The sequence below is a fragment of the Rhinatrema bivittatum genome, chromosome 7, assembly GCF_901001135.1.
Source record: "Rhinatrema bivittatum chromosome 7, aRhiBiv1.1, whole genome shotgun sequence".
Lineage (NCBI taxonomy): Eukaryota > Metazoa > Chordata > Amphibia > Gymnophiona > Rhinatrematidae > Rhinatrema > Rhinatrema bivittatum.
This window is the reverse complement of record NC_042621.1, coordinates 309,049,626-309,068,861: the sequence shown is the minus strand read 5'-3', so window position 1 is coordinate 309,068,861 and position 19,236 is coordinate 309,049,626. Positions and strand designations below refer to the sequence as shown.

The 19,236-nt window shown below is 45.4% G+C and overlaps 1 protein-coding gene across 1 annotated transcript in view; it reads right to left on the bottom strand.

Moving 5' to 3' along the window:
- DMBT1 (deleted in malignant brain tumors 1) overlaps positions 1–19,236 on the bottom strand; it is a 306,433-nt gene that overhangs the window by 175,622 nt on the left and 111,575 nt on the right. The window contains exons 28-29 of the mRNA XM_029610571.1: positions 18,608–18,646; positions 17,395–17,712 (exon numbers count right to left, since the gene is read on the bottom strand). Coding sequence (XP_029466431.1) covers positions 17,395–17,712; positions 18,608–18,646 — 357 coding nt within the window. The remainder of the gene's footprint in view (positions 1–17,394; positions 17,713–18,607; positions 18,647–19,236) is intronic.

The following is a 19,236-nucleotide window of genomic DNA, read 5'->3' as shown; positions in this document are numbered from 1 at the left end:
CTCTGAGAGATACCGTGTCACTGACAACTGTGCTGATGTCTCCTTTGCTTGGGTGGGCTGAGAGTCACTACTGCCAGCTACTTTCTCTCTAGCCCATAGCAGAACAGATGATTCTTTATGGGCAACATGGCTTTGGTGTACTGAAGTGGAGGAGGAGGAAGTACTAGCTGTCGCTGACAGAATTCTGCTCCTGCTTGGGCTTGCACTACTCTCTGAAGTGCCTGCTGTTTCCTCCTCTGCTTCATGTCTAATCTGTCTCTGCTTATGGCGCTCCTGTTCACGGACTTTTACTAACAGCAGGTCCTTCACAAATGAGAGACAATCGGACTGTAGGGCGAGTTTCCCTTTCACACGAGGATCACAGACTGTGGCGAGCATGTATGTGTGGTCTTTTGTTAAAGGTCTTAATCTTTCTTGCACCTGCTTCTGCAAAAAGTCCAGACAATGCAGCACCTCTGCTGTCATTTCCTCTTCCTGTTGAAAGTCCTCAAAATTTTCCTCAAGAAAATTAACTATAGGGATGATGTCAGCCAAGGTGGTACTTCTGGAACTCAGCTCCTCCATGGCATCCTTGAAGGGCTGCAGGATTTTTACCAGCTAACTCATGACTAACCAATCATGATGCCCTAGGGGACTGTGCACACCTATGTCCATTGCCGCAGAAAGTTCATGAAGGGGTGCCTGCTGCTCCACTAACCTCTGCAGCATCATATAGGTGGAATTCCACCGGGTGCCAATGTCATGAATGAGACGCTTGTGAGGCATCTCCAAAACAGTCTGCTTTTGTCGGAGAACCTGCCCCGCCTTTACACTTCTGTGGAAGTGCGCTGCTATGTTCCTACACTTGTGTATTAACGTATTCAGGTATTCATTCTCTTGGTGATTGGACTCCAACCCCAGAGCTGACTTCACTACCAGGTGCAGAGTATGTGCAAAACATCGGATGTTCTGAAAGCACCCGACGCATATTGCCTTAACCATGTTTGCACCATTGTCTGTGACAAAGAACCCTGCCTGAAGATTCCTGTCTCACTGGTGTAACTGCCAGCCCACCAGCAACTGTCTGATGCATGCTAAAATATTAGCTGAGGTATGGGCCTCATCTGTCGGGTGGGTGTGTAGTAAAGCCCGCTTCCACCCTGATACTTGTTCACTAATAGAGCTGCTGCCTGCCCCTGCCTCAGCCAGGTCCCACCAGTGTGCTGTCAGGGAGACGTAAGAGTGTGCAGCATTCATGGCGGTCCAGATATCGCAGGTGAAACGCACACTCTGCTGTGCCTTAGTTAGCAGTGCTTGGATGTGACTGCAACACTGGTTGTACAGGCTGGGGTTGACCTTTCTGCTAAATGTGGTTCTGGAGGGGACTTTGTAATTTGGAACTAAGACCTTCAGCAAATGCTTGAAACCCACATTCTCCACTAACTACAAAGGCTGGTCATCAAGGGCAATCATTTCCCCAATGCTCCTGGCTACAAATTTTGAGGCTACCTGCCTCCTTCCCCGGAATAGCATTACCGAACACCACCCCATTTCCTCCATGGTGCTTTGTCGCTTCTGACACATGGCAGAGGGCTGCTGGCATGCCACCTGACTGCTAGGAGGGGCTGAGGGCATGGGATGACCCTGCTCCTTTTCAACCACTTTATGCTGCCTGGAAAAAGGGGTCCCCTGACTGATAATGCCACCATCCCCAGATAGCAGTACTATTGGCTGTTGCTTCTGCATATGATGCATCATGCCAAAATTAGTCAGATGTCCCATTTGCTTGCCTCTGCTAATAGCCCTGGCACAGTAATTACACTGAGCAAAACGCGGGTCCTCCGTTACTTTAAAGTGGCTCCAGATCACAGATTTATTTTGTAATCCCTTCTCTATAGCCTTTGGGGTAGATGCTGGCACTGGATTTGAAGTAGTGGGTGCAACCTGAGAAGCAATGCCAGGGGCATCATTAACACTCTGTGACTGCGCTGACTGCTCTTCCTCCTCATCATCATCAGTTTCATCTCTCCCCTGCAGCACTGAAGTAGAGCCTAAGACAGAACTAACTAATCCTCCTAAACCTTCTTCAGCTATTACTTCTTCCATTTCTGATGATGAGAATCCCACACAAGATGATTCTTCATCGGAATCAGAGGCAAACACTGTGGGGTAGATTTTTAAAGATATGCGTGGGCATGGATTTGTTCGCACAACCCAGCGCAAACAAATCTACGCCTGATTTTATAACAAGCGCGCTACCACGCGCATGTTATAAAATCCAGGGTCAGCGTGTGCAGGGGGGTGCACAATTGTGCAATCTGCACACACTGAGCTGAGCAGCCTGCCTCTGTTCCCTCCGAGGCCGCTCCGAAATCCGAGCGGCCTCAGAGGGAACATTTTTGAAAGCCCCCCACCTTCCCCCACCTTCCCTTCCCTTCCCATACCTAACCCACCCCCCAGCCCTAACTAAATCCCCCCTACCTTTGTTGATTTGCGCGCCGGCCAGCTGCCGGCATGCCATTCCCTGGCCTGGGGACTGGTTTGGAGGCCTCGGCCATGCTCCCAGAATGCCCCCCGGCCGGCACCATGCTTACGGCCCCGCCCCTGGAACACCCCTGAATGCCGCACCACCCCCGACACGCCCCCAAACAAAGCCCCGGGACTTATGTGCGTCCCGGGGCTTTGCGTGAGCCGGCAGCCTATGCAACATAGGTGCGCCGGCGCGCAGGGCTTTTAAAATCTGCCCCTGTCTGCGCTACATTGTCAGTGCTAAGTAGATTCTGCTGTTGCACTGCTGCTTTTGGGTCTCACCCTCTTGTCTTGCATGACTCAACCTCCCCTTCCCTCACCTCCAAGACAACAGGTTCAGAAACAGGTGGTGGTGATGCATCATCTTTAAATTTGGATAAGTGGATAAGTGCAAGGTGATGCATATAGGGAAAAATAACCCATGCTATAATTACACGATGTTGGGTTCCATATTAGGTGCTACAACCCAAGAAAGAGATCTAGGTGTCATAGTGGATAACACATTGAAATTGTCGGTTCAGTGTGCTGCGGCAGTCAAAAAAGCAAACAGAATGTTGGGAATTATTAGAAAAGGAATGATGAATAAAACGGAAAATGTCATAATGCCTCTGTATCGCTCCATGGTGAGACCGCACCTTGAATACTGTGTACAATTCTGGTCGCCGCATCTCAAAAAAGATATAATTGCGATGGAGAAGGTACAGAGAAGGGCTACCAAAATGATAAGGGGAATGGAACAGCTCCCCTATGAGGAAAGACTAAAGAGGTTAGGACTTTTCAGCTTGGAGAAGAGACGACTGAGGGGGGATATGATAGAGGTGTTTAAAATCATGAGAGGTCTAGAACGGGTAGATGTGAATCGGTTATTTACTCTTTCGGATAGTAGAAAGACTAGGGGACACTGCATGAAGTTAGCATGGGGCACATTTAAAACTAATCGGAGAAAGTTCTTTTTTACTCAACGCACAATTAAACTCTGGAATTTGTTGCCAGAGAATGTGGTTCGTGCAGTTAGTATAGCTGTGTTTAAAAAAGGATTGGATAAGTTCTTGGAGGAGAAGTCCATTACCTGCTATTAAGTTCACTTAGAGAATAGCCACTGCCATTAGCAATGGTTACATGGAATAGACTTAGTTTTTGGGTACTTGCCAGGTTCTTATGGCCTGGATTGGCCACTGTTGGAAACAGGATGCTGGGCTTGATGGACCCTTGGTCTGACCCAGTATGGCATTTTCTTATGTTCAGTTTTTTCCTGATGGAACTGCCTGCCCCTCCAGAGATTTTAGACTGGAACAGCTCCCTTCTTAACTTTAATGGGGGACTGGCACTGCCTTTTCCTCTGCCAGTCCCAATCACTCGTCTACCTTTCCCTGACATCATGTATTTAATGTCACTGCCTACTAGGGATTTCAATTAAAACAATTACTTCCAAAAAAGGCCTACTGGGGATTTGGCTTAAAAGAACACTGCTGTCCCAATATTTGTGGGTGTGCAAAACTGACCACAGATGCAGTGCAGTGCCTTGATGTACACTACAACTGAGACTGCTGTATCTGTACACACCAAACTTGTAACTACAAAAGAGGCCTACTGGGGATTTGGCTTAAAAGAGCACTGCTGTGCCAATATATGTGAGTCTGCAAAACTGACCACAGACGCAGTGCAGTGCCTTGATGTACACTACAACTGGGACCGCTGTATGTGCACAAAAAAATGAAACAGCAGAGAAAAGACTTGACTGGAAGCCTGAGCAAGCACAATTCCTAGTGATGCTGCTTCTTGTTTGAAAATACCAACTCACACTATCTACCACCCATACCCTGCCTGTGCCTGCAACTACCTACCTCAGGGGGGTAAGATAAGCAGCAAAATGCCACTGCTAGCAGCTTGTCTCAGCAAGAGAGACAGAGAGACCGTCTGAGTTCAATAAAAAAAAGTGCAGTCAAAAAAAGCCTGGCTAGCTGGCACTGCAGCAAAAACAAACAAAGATCTTTTTCAATGGAAAATTCTATCAAAGTAGCTAGAAATTGAATACAGATTTGAGATACTTGGAGAGAGCTCAAAAGCAACGACCTTTGCAGGCAAAACTCTAAGAGAAAGTGCTTGGCACGGCTCGTGCTTAAGGTATAAATAGTACAGCGTCATCAGGAACAGCGTCACAGAACACTGAGTGAGAGCGGCGATTGGCTACATTAGAAAAATGCTTAGCTCTGATAGGTTGCATTCTCGTCTCCTTGCCAACCTGTCTGACCCACTCTATGGCAGGGCTGTGAGGTCACTTATGACTCACAGGAAAGGGCTGGTTTTTGCTATGGATACTCCCACATGGCCTTCTCCTATTTCAAACAGCCGCTAAGAAATCACTGCGAACCAAAAGAATGAAACTAATGTGACATGTTTTATTCGTGGGGGATCGCCATGCATTTCGCGAACCCATGAATTAAATGAATAGGGACTTATGTGTTGCGGATTGCACATTCGTTGAAAACGAATGTACATCTCTAATGTCTCTGTATCGTTCCATGGTGAGACCGCACCTTCAGTACTGTATAATATGCAATGTCTATTACTTTTTCCTTTCTTGTTGATATACTACTCAAGGGTGTGTTTCTTGAAGTGTTAAATTAAAATCATGATAATTTAAAGTTAAAAATGTTTTTTATTTCCAAAGTGAGATATAACAAATGAAAGAAGAATTTATTGAAGTTAAAACATGAGCATTGATTCATTCCACAGATAGCACTAAGATGAAGCTTGCATGCATTGAATAGAGACAGATGTGATTACACACAAGGACAGTATTATGTGTTCCCAAACCATTTATGTGGCATTTCCCTTTCTATGATCAACAAGACTTTGATGAAACCGGAGATTTTGCAGAACTTTAGCATGTTCTAAAAGGGTTCTTGTGCAAATGATGATCTTATGCTTTATTATGAGAGATTTCAGTATTCTTCATGCTTTATAGAAAATATGAAAAGAGAATGAAGGATGCGGGTCTATGGATTTATTCATGGATGGCCTGTAAAAAAGAAAAAAATGAATTATTTATATTCTCAAATTGGTTTTCATAAATTATACACACAGTGGATGTTTAATGCAATGTGAATTTCTTGTTCCTACATCAGATACATGGGGGTACAATTTTCAAAGTTATTTACCTGAGTAAGCAGTAATTTCCAAGGTAAATTAGCTGTCTGAAGAATGCGTGCACTGCTGGCTGCACTGGGGAAGGTGTTCCTAGATGTGGTGTTTGGCCAGGATTGGAAAACACAGAGTTCCAGAATGCATGGACATCTGGTTGCATTGGTAGGGGTGGGAGGGAAGTGGAGGGGAGTTCCTGGAGGCGGTGTTTGGCCGGGATTGGAAAACACAGAGTTCCAGAATGCATGGGTGTCTGGTTGCATTGGTAGGGGTGGGAGGGAGGTGGAGGGGAGTTCCTGGATGTGGTGTTTGGCAGGGATTGGAAAACACAGAGTTCCAGAATGCATGGGTGTCTGGTTGCATTGGTACGGGTGGGAGGGAGGTGGAGGGAAGTTCCTGGAGGCGGTGTTTGGCAGGGATTGGAAAACACAGAGTTCCAGAATGCATGGGTGTCTGGTTGCATTGGTAGGGGTGGGAGGGAGGTGGAGGGAAGTTCCTGGATGTGGTGTTTGGCCGGGATTGGAAAACACAAGAATGCATGGACTTCTGGCTGCATTGAGGAAGATGTTCCTGGTGGTGCAGTTCAGGTGCGATCCGAATATAAACGGCATAAATCATAATTTCAGGGAGAAGGAGTAGCCTAGTGGTTAGAGCAGTGGCTATGAACCTGGAGACCAGGGTTCAAGTCCTACTGTTGCTCCTTGTGACCTTGGGCAAGTCACTTTACCCTCCATTGCCTCAGGTACAAAAACTTAGATTGTAAGCCCTCTGGGGATAGGGAAATACCTACAGTATCTGAATATAAACTGATGTGATATCTCAGACCAAATGCCAGTATAAAATAAATTTGCATGCTTTATTTTGTATAGACGTTTACCCCCAGCAAAAACAAGTGTCAATCTTCACAGCTCCTTTGTAGCCAATAGCCATGGTAATTATAAAAGGAATGTGTGCATGTAGTTTTCCCTAGAGAATGAGGTACTACCCAGTCCATGGGTACAAAATGCCTGTAGGCTTTGCATGCGGGAAGGGAATTTGTTCTGAAGAAATAACAAGATCTACCACATCTAGAAGTAAGAACTGGGGCAGTGGCTGATGGAGGTGGGTATATAGTGATCCATACTTAATATACAAAAATGACTTCTAGATAATGTATTGAGCCATGAGCTTTCAAGGACAGAGTCCACGTCATCAGATGCAGGTCGAACCACCCATCCCTCCCAAACCAAGCACTTCCTCGTGCCCAACTTTCTGCATCTCACAGGTTACAGAAATCAAATCTCACGAAATCCCACCTCGCTGGCTCTCCATTCAAACTGTCCCCTGCAGAGGGGGGGAGGGGGAGGATTGGGAAGACCTAGAGAGGCAATGGGGAGGAGTGGGGAAGAGATCCTGGCCCCTTACATTCCTTTCCTTTTAACCTTTGATTTTTATTTCATTTCAAGTTAATGAAACAAGCAAATGAGATATTAAACAATTTGAGAAAAAAAGAAACAGCTTTGTTTTTCGAGCACATTCCTGATAATTTTTTTCTTTGTGTCTAAGATTAACCTGAGCGGAAAGCAAAAGGTTTTATGAAGAGAAGTTGCAGGGAAAAAAGGAGATGCACACGGGCCCCAGTATAGGAATAAACTCACACAGAAAACATAGAAACCTGGAAACTGAAGGCAGAAAAGGAGCAGACAGTCCATCCAGTCTGCCCAGCAAGCTAATGGTAGCACCAGGCACACCATACAGGGCTCCCCCATACTTGGTTTCCCCAAACCATCAAAGTCAGGGCCCCCATGCCTGTTCCCATCTGAGTCCAAGTCCCTGTTACCTCTTCCTGATGAAGCAGAGAGCAATGCTGGCGAGGGCAGAAGGAGCAATGTTATTATTACCTGAGATAATGTCACTTACCAGCTGTAAAAGTTGGTCCTAGGGAGGGTCTTGAAGTAGCTACGAATGAAAAGGAAACATAACCCAGCAGTATAAATAGGAGAGTTTTGATCAATTCTCTTTTATGCTTTTATAACATTAATCAACCCTACAACTCTAATACAATACAAAGAGGAGAGGGGAGGAGAGATATGGGAAATTTGGGACATTTCAGCAGTTTAAGAATAATAAGAAACAAGATTTCCTGACCATGTCCTCTGAGGTTCTTTTGTTCCTGGAGGTGATGTTTTCTGTCTTGCAGTTTTCACTTATCTGCACCCTCACATCCAACTCCGACCCGATTTTCAGGCTCTGCTTCTCCCTTTCTTCCTTGTGGATCCAACAAGCTCCCTTCACTGATGGGTTTACTTCCTGCAGCTCTCAGGCCCTGGAACCACTCTCACCACATTCTGTGCATTCTGCTCCCTCCTTCCCACAGTCTGAGAAAAGCATGAAGATCCTTCCTTTCCTCTGTCTTGATGATCCTTCAACGGTGAGATTATCCACAGCTACTTTTATCAGATTCTTCAGTTGCTTTAATCTGCCTTCCTCTCTGAGTCATTCTGGAGAGCTTCTTATATTCATTTTAGTTAATGTAAGGTTTTATACACAGTGGGGCAGATTTCAAAGGCCCGGCTGCGCACGTAAAGGCCCGGAACGCGTGTAAGTCCCGGGGCTTTACAAAAGGGGAGGGGTGGGGCAGTCCAGGGGCGGGGCATGGGCGGGTTCAGAGGCCTCCGACATAGCAGCCATTGCCATTGTCTCGGAGGATCGTGTTAACGGCAGGCACAACTAGGAAAAACAAATTTTTGGGGGGCAGTTAGCTTAAGGCTGGGGGGTGGGAGTGTTAAGGGAAGGGAAGGTGGTGTGGGGGTGTAGGGAAGTTCCGAGGCCACTCCAATTTCGTAGCAGCCTGGAAGGGAACGGAGGAAGGCAGTGTGGCTCGGCGCGCGCAAGGTGCACTCTCTTGCACGCCAATCCTGGATTTTATAACATGCATGTGCCTGCGCGCGCATGTTATAAAATCGGGCGTACATTTGCGTGCGCCAGGTAGCGCGCACAAATGTAGGCCACACGCTACCTTTTAAAATCTGCCTCAGTGTGTTTTTTATTTGTGCAACTCAAAATTTGCCCCATTCAATTAATACATAACCATTTTACTATTCTCCTTTCCAGAAAACAAACTGTGGGACCATCTTATCAGGGATAAGCACTCCATAATCATTAATTTCTAAAACCCCTCTATGCAAAAGACTGGGAGGCCCCCCTCTTGCTGCTGGACTGCTGCCTTCATCTCAAAGTTGTTCAGTTCCTTGTTAAGTTTTAGGTTGCTATGGGAGTAGGAATGTTGCTTTGGGAGTAGGAATGTGTATATTTAGGGGCCTTTAAACATATTAGTGCACTCACTATATGTCTGGTTGTGGCCTACGGGGGAAGTGAAGTTAAAAGGCTGATTTTTTTTTTTTAGGGTGAAAGTGGCAACCGCCTATAAACTAAAGGATGAGCTAGGGGTGGGTGGGAGAGAGTTGGGAGGGTTGGGAGGGTTGGGAAATACAAACACACTAACTTCTGCTTATTAGCTACCTTACTGACTATTTAAAAATAAACACACTAACTTCTGCATATTAGCTGCCTTACTGATTCTTAAAAGCACAAATGCACTAAATAATATATCCCAATAGTTAACTTCTCCCCAAAGTTATAGAAAATTTCCCAAGCAAAACTTACTGATTCCTTTCAGCCACCAGTACTCATATCAGGACTAATTCTTTTTTTTTTTTTAAATTTTTTATTTATAACTGTTTTTCATTACAATCCAAGAATACACTTGAGATAGAAAGCACCTATGTAAACGGAAAAATTGTAGTATCATTACTTTTATGTGCCTTAATGTAAACCGTTGTGACGGTCCCCACCAAACGACGGTATAGAAAAGATTTAAAACAAACAAATAAATAAATAAATGAACACAAAGGTTACAGATACAAACAATTTACATAAGAACATGTCATACTGGGTCAGATTAAGGGTCCATCAAGCCCAGCATACTGTTTCCAACAGTGGCCAATCCAGGCCATAAGAACCTGGCAAGTACCCAAAAACTAAGTCTATTCCATGTTACCATTGCTAATGGCAATGGCTATTCTCTAAGTGAATTTAATAGCAGGTAATGGACTTCTCCTCCAAGAACTTATCCAATCCTTTTTTAAACACAGCTATACTAACTGCACTAACCACATCCTCTAGCAACAAATTCCAGAGTTTAATTTTGCGTTGAGTAAAAAAGAACTTTCTCTGATTAGTTTTAAAGCGCCACAGGCTAACTTCATGGAGTGCCCCCTAGTCTTTCTATTATCCGAAAGAGTAAATAACCGATTCACATCTACCCGTTCTAGACCTCTCATGATTTTAAATACTTCTATCATATCCCCCCTCAGCCGTCTCTTCTCCAAGCTGAAAAGTCCTAACCTCTTTAGTCTTTCCTCATAGGGGAGCTGTTCCATTCCCCTTATCATTTTGTTAGCTCTTCTCTGTAGTCCTAAAAGCATTGCTTTTAGGACTACAGAGAAGTAGTATCATTTTGTTAGCTCTTCTCTGTAGTCCTAAAATGCTTTTAGGACTACAGAGAAGAGCAATGCTTTTAGGACTATTGAGGTAGTCCTAAAAGCATTGCTTTTAGGACTACCTCAATCTACAATTCGACCTCTGCAAATATTGTAGTCCTAAAAGCATTTGGTAGCCCTTCTCTGTAGTCCTAAAAGCATTGCTTTTAGGACTACCTCAATCTACAATTCGACCTCTGCAAATATTGCAAAATTTCGCTGCCAGAGTTTTGACAGGCAAAAAAAAAGAGTGACCATATTACAGGAACACTTGCTGAACTCCACTGGCTTCCAATTGAACAAAGAATACAATATAAAGCACTTTGTATAATCCATAAACTAATCCACGATGATAAAGCCGACTGGCTTAACACAGCACTGCGCATGCATGTACCACAAAGAAACCTGAGATCTGCAAATAAAGCTCTACTAACTGTCCCCGCTGTCAAATCAGCACATCTCACGCAAGTAAGGGAAAGAGCACTGTCACTGGCTGGTCTTGTACTCTGGAATACCATGCCACTCGAAATAAGACTACAGACACATCTGAAATTATTCAAAACTAATCTGAAAACCTGGCTTTTTAAACAAGCTTTTTATAAAGATAAAGAAAAGGAGAAAAATAGTTGAGCGATAAGGATGCACCAAGCTAGAAGTTATTAGTAACCTACATAAGCATATTAATGTTAAAATCAAACTGCCTAATTTGTTCCTAACAATCAGGTTTAACTTACACACCTAGGTTATTATTTTAAATTGTTACCGTACTATGATGGCACACGAGTAATTTGTAATCTATACCACCCATATTTCTCTTTATCGTGCCCTTCTGTAAACAGTTGTGATGGTATTTAATAGAGATGTGAATCATGTGATCGATCGTCTTAACGATCGATTTTGGCTTGGGGGGGGGGGGGAATCGGATCGTTGCGGTTTTGTTTTTGTAAATATCGTGTAAATCGTAAATCGGGGGAGGGCGGGAAAACCGGCACACTAAAACAACCCTAAAACCCACCCCGACCCTTTAAAATAAATCCCCCACCCTCCCGAACCCCCCCAAAATGTCTTAAATTACCTGGGGTCCAGTGGGGGGGTCCCGGTGTGATTTTCCACTCGCGGGCCACGGGTGCGTTGATAGAAATGGCGCCATTTTGGTTCCTGTCCCCCGACGTCACGAGCGTAGGAGATCACTCCTGGACCCCCGCTGGACCCCCGTGGACTTTTGGCCAGCTTGGGGGGGCCTCCTGACCCCCACAAGACTTGCTAAAAGTCCAGCGGGGGTCCGGGAACGACCTCCTGCACTCGAATCGTGTTGGTGTATTGCAAAATGGCCATACGGCCGGCACCATTTTGCAATACTCGGGCCGTATTGCAAAATGGTGCCGGAAGGAAGTGCCTCACTCCTCCCTGCGCCCATGCCCACGGGTGGTACTGTCACTCCTGTGCATGAGCTCCAAGAACCTAACGTTCAAACCTGCTGGCCTATGAGGACGTCGCGCGCAGGCTCACGAAAGGATGTCGCCGATCTGGGAGTGCGTCTGACGCACAGACTCTGTGCAGGCCGCTGGCCATGGTTCTGCACAGCCCCTGTTTCCTGCTCCTTAGGCTCCGGCCTGCGCCTCTCTGCCAGATTTAAAGGGCCAGGCACAGGAAGTGTGCTGGCCCCACCTTCAAGTGGACTTCCTGCTTTAGCCCTATAAAGGGCTGCTTCGTCAGTCTGTTCTTCGCCTTGCATCGTGGTGACTTCCCTCTGGAGGCTCCTGCCTGCCAGAGCCTTGTAAGGTCTTCTGTTCTTCGTGGAGCTCTTCGTCTCGCCTGCCTTCGTACTACGTCTTCATGTCTTGATGTCTTGCCTGAGGTCCCTGACCATGTCCTGATGTTCCGCCATGATCTTCCTCGTCCTGATGTGTCTTCCTGTCCAGGATGTTCTTCCCTGCGTCTTCGTCTGGTGCTCCTGAGCCTTCTGTTCCTGTAGACCGGTGGTCCTCGGATGGAGTATTCCCGAGCATGCTGCGGTCTGCAGGTGGGATTGGTCCTTGCGCTCCTGAGCCTCCATTCCTGCCAGCCATGGGGGAAGCTTCGGATGACACTGGCTTCGTCATTGGAGTTCCTCTGTGCCTGGATCTTCCCTGTGCTCGTCCCATTCTCCTCGTGGTCCGTGACCAGCCTGCAAGGGCTGTGTAGGGCGCTCAGTGGGACAGGGTAGTCCACGACTCAGTCCCGCGGGTGGGCTGAGTAGGGCGCCCTGAGAGACAGTGCCAATGTCCATGCCTTGTGTCTTGCCCGTTTGGATGTTCAGTTCCTCGTCATGTTCGAGATGGCGTCGCATCAGCCAAGTGTCTTCGTCAAGGATGCCGTTGCATCAACCATGTGTCTTCGTCCAAGGATGCCTTTGCATCAACCCTGTGTCTTCGTCTAGATGCCGTTGCATCAATCATAGTCCTGTCTATGTGTCAAGGCCTCCATCTGCCCTCAACCTCAGGCCAGCTGCTCCAATGCCGATCAAGCGCCAGGTCTGAAAGGGCTCGGAACAGTCGGAGGACCGTTCCCCTACCAACATCCTTGGATGTTGGCCTTGGGAGCTTGCCGGCCTGGCAGAGGGTAAGACTGTGTTCAGCCATGCTGGAGCATGCCGTCAACTCTTGTCTCAGCTCTGGATTCGTCTGGGGTCGGGCTGAGGCCCAAGGGCATACTAAACCCCCAGAGTGCAAGGCCTTTCAAGGCCCTTCTCAACATTAGATAAGCCCCTGATTGATTTTTAATGAGAAAGTGTCTCGTGCCTAAAAATCAAGGGTTGAGTGGATGGGGAAGACAGACTCTAGAACTAACTATCTCTGGCTTGCTTGTTACCTCAGACACACACAAACTCTAAAGAATATATCCCTTAATTTCACCTTTCTCCAAACTTTTATAAGCCCAAAAATTTCTGAAAGCTATACTTACCAATTCTCTTTAATCACCGCTAAATTAATCTTCACTCAGTTAATGGAAGGGTTTGAGATTCGTGCGTCGTTAGGCGCACCCTTCCGGTCCTCCTCTACTGCAAAGGGTATGGGGCCTCTGGAAGCTGGGGCTGTGGAATTCAATCCCTGGATCTCTTGCGGTGACCTCTGGACTCCTCTCCTGGGGGATGCTGGGAGCAGTATGCAGATGAGCCTTCCGGTCCTCCTCTACTGCCAGGTTCTGACAACTGAGCCTTGGCCCAGGGCCTGGCAAGCAGGCCATGTCACGATTCCCAGCCTCGACCTAGGGTCTCACTCAGGCCCAAATCCTAGGCCTCACAGCTCAGTGGTCACCATCTTCTTCTACTTCTTTCTTCAGATGCCATGTTCAGGGGTCGTACCAGAGTTAATGAATTCTAGCACATTCACCTCAGCAGACAGCGCCATTTTGATATATGGGATTGTGACCCCAGCACACAGCATCAGTAGAAAGAAAAAAAACCTAGGAGATGCCGACCACATGGCTGCAAGGCCTGGCTCCAGGCCTTAGCCTGACCCTAGGCCAAAGCTTATGTCTCGAGATACGGCCTCCAAGTCAGGCCCCTGAATTGGGCCTATGTCTGGGCCAAGGTCCTAGTGACAGGATGAGTCTCCAGGCAGCGCCTGGGGTCTGGCTTCGGTCTATGTTAAGGCTTTGGCATTGGGATCCAGCCTCCGAGTTGGGCCACTGTGTCGGACCTGGGCCTGGTTTTCAGACTAGGCTGAGGTCCAGGCATAGTCACCTGGTCTCAGAGCTGGGGCCCGTTGTTAGGCCTCAGCAAGGCCCAGCCTGGCCATCGGCTACCTGACTGATCAGAAGAATCTATTCAGGCATATAGGTCTTCGATGAGGCCCGGCATCAGCCTGGTCCTAGGCCGAGACACTAGCATTGCGCTCAGGCCTAGGCTGCATCCCCGGTTTGGGTCTCAGCCTATTCTGTAGACGAGGTCCCATCTTCAGTCCGAGGCTTGATATCGATGCACTCATTTCAGACAAATTCATTAAATAAGGTTCTTTTCGATCGGGGGAGCCCTTTTCATTCCAGGGTCCCCGAATGAAACAAATTACCCTTAATTGTTGCATTACTGATATTTGGGTGAAACATAGTAACATACTAAAGATGGCAGAAAGGGACTACGTGGTCAATCCAGTCTGCCAGCAAGCTTCTTATGTTCTGTGCAGGTTAACCCTCATTACTCTGCTGAGGGTAGTAACTACCACTATGTACTGGATACCCCCAAGCCATATATTAAAGGTAGAAATATTAAAAGTCATTTCCAAGCAGCTATCACCTGCTAGCAACATTATCACAGACGCAGGAGCCTTCCTGATAATTCATACAATGGGGCTGCTTAAACATGCTTTGCTTTTGGACCTCTCATTTTCAATAGATACGCCTTGCTGCGCATGAGGTTCAGTTACCTATAAAATAATTTCAAATTTACTTCAATTCGACAAGTTAATTGGAAAGATATACATAGGTCTAATTTTTAAATCAAATCTTCATAGGTTTTTTGCATTTTTATAATATACATAGGTTCACTTTCCATCCACGGCTGGAGCACTGGCCCAGGAACCATTCATCCCCTCTGCACTGCACATCATCCAGAAGAATATCTCCTGTGCCTTGGCCAAAATGGGCACTGCCAGGAGCCGCAACAGCAGAACCGCAGCCCAGCTGTCTGCACACAGCATTTGCATCATTTGTATCCCACAGGTCATCACAAACCGATCCCCATTTTCACTATACATTTGGTTTACCTGGTTTTAGATTTATGTTGTCTATATGCTATTGTGTTTTACATTCATTTATTTATTTCATGTACATGTGAGGTTTCTCATCTTATTTTGTTTTAATTATTTATTTTATATGTTATTAATTTCATGTATTTTTTGTACTTTTTTATATATGTTTTTATTTATGATTTCAAGTTATTCGTTTATTTATACATGTATGTTTGTCTCATAGTCCCTGAGGCAGCCACTGGGATGTGGCGAAACTCGGCCTAAGTCGGGCAATTTTTATTGTTTCCATACGTCTCCAGCCAATAAAGATATTGGAAAAAGATATTCCCTGGCATCTATTTTCCTAAGTTTGCTCACGGCTTTTTTACCTTGTTGCTTTTTGAGCTTTGTCCATAATGTACATCCCTACTCTGCAGGGGCTTTTCACTTCAAGGGGTAAAACCCAAGACCAAGGGACTTGTTTTTTCTCAAGGGGGAAAACTATTAAGGGACCTGGAATTGGTCCAAAAGATTGAGGAGAGATTGGGAGTCCTACAGTCTAGAGAGCACTGGAGAGCTTGTGATATATCAGGGAGGGAGCGGGGGACGCGGAGGTATCCTTTGCCATTACCTCCAGAAGGGATCCAGATCCTGTTTGGGAAGGATTCCAGATTGTATTCTATGCTGACACCAGATCTACCTTTCCCAGGTGGGAGAGTACAGAGGTGTCTATATGACAAGTGAGCATTGACAGAAATGTGAGCAGTCCTCTTATAGGTATTTCTTCTCTGGAGGATAAGAGGTTTATAGTTGATAAGAAACCTCTTGTTTGAGTTTCTTATGTGGGGCAGAGCTGCTATAGCAGTTACTTTAGAGAGCCGTGAACTCCCATCTAATCAGATGTAAATATCCTGTAATCTCTGACAGCTGTAATCCCAGAATAAACGTTTGTCGGTTTTATGATAATGTTTTGTGTGAGACCCTCTTTTATCTCAAGGTGTGATTCCTCCGATCTGGGTATCAATACAGAGGGAATGGGAAAGCACACAGAGGGGTTACAGAGGGGATACAGGGTTCCTGGTTTTCTCTTTCCAGCTTGGGAAATATTGTGCTTACCTCTGTGCCAGGTGCACTACAACATCTCCTCTTCCTATTCCTTTATTGAACCAGAGAAAGATGAGCTAAGGGCCCGTGAAGGGATCACAACTCAATATAAACATTTCCCGTTTCTCCTATGTGCTAAATTGTGTGTGGTACATATGGTCTTTTACGCTGAGAGGTTGATTTGGTAAATTTATTTGCACTTTTTATTTATTATTATAAGGAAAAAGACACCAAATAAATACACAGAAATGTAAATGAAAAAAGGTAATACCAGGCCTACATCATCCTGTCTAGAAGTAGTTTAGTGACCCCAGTGATAAGGAAGCTATCCTAGCCTATGATGGAGAGAAGATTTCTCTGTGGGAAAAGCCTTAATGTTAAATCCTTCACTTACCCGAGTGCTGAGATGCTGTTAGGATAAAAAGAAAAGAAAATGTCAGTGTCCATAGAAACATTCCCAGGAAACTCACACAAACCAGGTCTTCCAGGAAATGCATTTTACTTCTCAGATTGAATATTTTCATTGAAGTAATCATCTTTGGAGATGTATATTTGTTCAGAAATGACAAGAAAAATGCAGGCACTAGGGAGGATTGGAGAAGAGATCCTGGCTCCTTTCCTTTCTTTTTTTCCTTTTTCCCTTTGATTTTTATTTCATTTCAAGTTAATGAAACAAGCAAATGAAATATTAAACAATTTGAGAGAAATGAAACAGCTTTGTAGTCTGAGCACATACCTTACAATCTTTTGTATGTGTCTAAAATTAACCTGAGCGGGAAGCAAGGGCCCCAAGATAACAATAAACTCATGGGAACTCGTCAGCCGAGACGTCCCTCCATTCATGGGATTTTTCTCAGGGTCTGATGAAACTGCAGTTAATAATGTTTTGGGGATTGTCCATTGACCCTGCTGTCCCTGAGCAGATCCGTTTCCTCTCCAGGGCCGAGGTGTTTGCATTATAGGCACCTGGAAGTCAACTCTGGCTCTGGAGAAAGGAATACTCTGAGCCTACAGATCTCTATAAAAATATTATGGGACGTGACTGCATGTCAGATATTACATGGACATATCAGTCCAGGGGCTCTGATTTGTGCTTCATCCCTAATAGCCATCTCTCTGCTCTATCAGGAGCATCTGGAGCCTCATCAGCTCCATCCATAGCAGGGAGAAGCTTATGAGAACTAACTCTTTATTTAGCATTACAGGATCTTATTCAAACCACGTGTTAATTGATCTAATTTCACAATCCAATCAGCTTTCATGAGGCAAGGATTACTCCAAAGAAGAAATACTTTTCCAGAACAAGGAATAAAGCTACGCCCTTCTCTGAAACTGTCCATACTGCTCAAAGGCTACGCTGACACATACAGGAGTAACTGAGATCTCACGTGACGGGAGAGGGGAAACGGTACCTGAGCAGATGGCACCGGCGTCTTCATGATGACCACAGTTATGCACTTTCCATCCACGGCTGGAGCACTGGCCCAGGAACCACTCGTCTCCTCTGCACTGCACATCATCCAGAAGAATATCTCCTGTACCTTGACCAAAATGGGCACTGCCAGGAGCCGCAACAGCAGAACCGCAGCCCAGCTGTCTGCACACAGCATTTGCATCATTTGTATCCCACAGGTCATCACAAACCGATCCCCATTTTCCAGCATGGTAAACTTCAACACGCCCTGCACATCTGTCTGAGCCATTCACCAACCGCACCTCATGCGTAGAACCTACAGGCACAAGAGGAGCGAATGTTTTAAGCAGAAATGTGGTGCATTTTTCTCATTCTACAGGCTCTGAATTAGGGAAGTAAAGTCCTCGCTTCTAGTTTTAGAGACTAATAACTATTTATTTATTTTCTGAACGTGTAAATCTCTTTTCCAAACTGGAACTGTACAAGCTGGATATACAAGACCTAAAATAAAAACTTTATAGATAAATACAACTTTATAATAAATCAAACAGCAGCAGCAATGTAGAAACAATAATCAGATAATCATACAGAGGGGAATTCTCAAACTATCCCCTTAGTGGTAACATCTGCGTATACAAACTGTTTTTAATGCATGTAAAAGGCTTTAAATACTCCCAAAGGGGGCAATAATCAATCTGCCCTCTTTGGTGCAAATACTGCAGGGACGTTTTCCACGCCAGGCTGAAGACAATAATTAGTGCAAAATTTCACGTTTCCTTTTCCTTTGGTTATTGCTGCCAGGACAATCTAGCTGCAGTATTTGCGTCTGTTTCTGTGAGTTCAACAACTCAAAAGCAAACCAACCCCCATAGATCTGAAATTGCAACATGCACAGGATATTTTCCTCTCCCCGGGATCTCCTCCTGACAATGCTGGTAAAAGTAGGCACAGATAGTTCTCCAATAACCTGAAGCTCCCACAAGGCCGTAACACTTCAGGCCATCTGATTACATAGAAGAAGAAGAATTGAAACGTAACTGAGGACATTCAGCACAATCCATGGGACCCAGGATCCAATCCCAATTTACAATTCAGCACTTTGGGAAGAGAGACCTCTGGGATGGGACTTCTGGTGTCCTGAGAGGCTGCGTGATTTGTATCACAGATTCAGAAGGGGCAATGTTATTATTACCTGAGATAATGTCACTTACCAGCTGTAAAAGTTGGTCCTAGGGAGGGTCTTGAAGTAGCTACGAATGAAAAGGAAACATAACCCAGCAGTATAAATAGGAGAGTTTTGATCAATTCCCTTTTATGCTTTTATAACATTCATCAACCCTACAACTCTTACACAATACAAAGAGGAGAGGGGAGGAGAGATACGGGAAATCTGGGACATTTCGGCAGTTTAAGAATAATAAGAAACAAGATTTCCTGACCATGTCCTCTGAGGTTCTTTTATTTCTGGAGGTGAAGTTTCCTTTCTTGCTGTTTTAATTTATCTGCACCCTCTCACCCGACTTCAAGCAGGTTTTCAGGCTCTGCTTAGCCCTTTCTCCCTTGGGCACCCAAGCAAGCTCCCCTCACTGATGGGTTTACTTCATGCAGCTCTCAGGCCCTGGAACCACTCTCACCACATTCTGTGCATTCTGCTCCCTCCTTCCCACAATCTAAGAAAAGCATGGAGACGTCTTCCTTTCCTCTAACTTCATGATCCTTCAATGGTGCGATTAGCATCAGCTAAGAAAACTAAAAAGTCATGGGATAGGAGGCGATGTCCTTTCATGGATTACAAACTGGTTAAAAGACAGGAAACAGAGTAGGATTAAATGGTCAATTT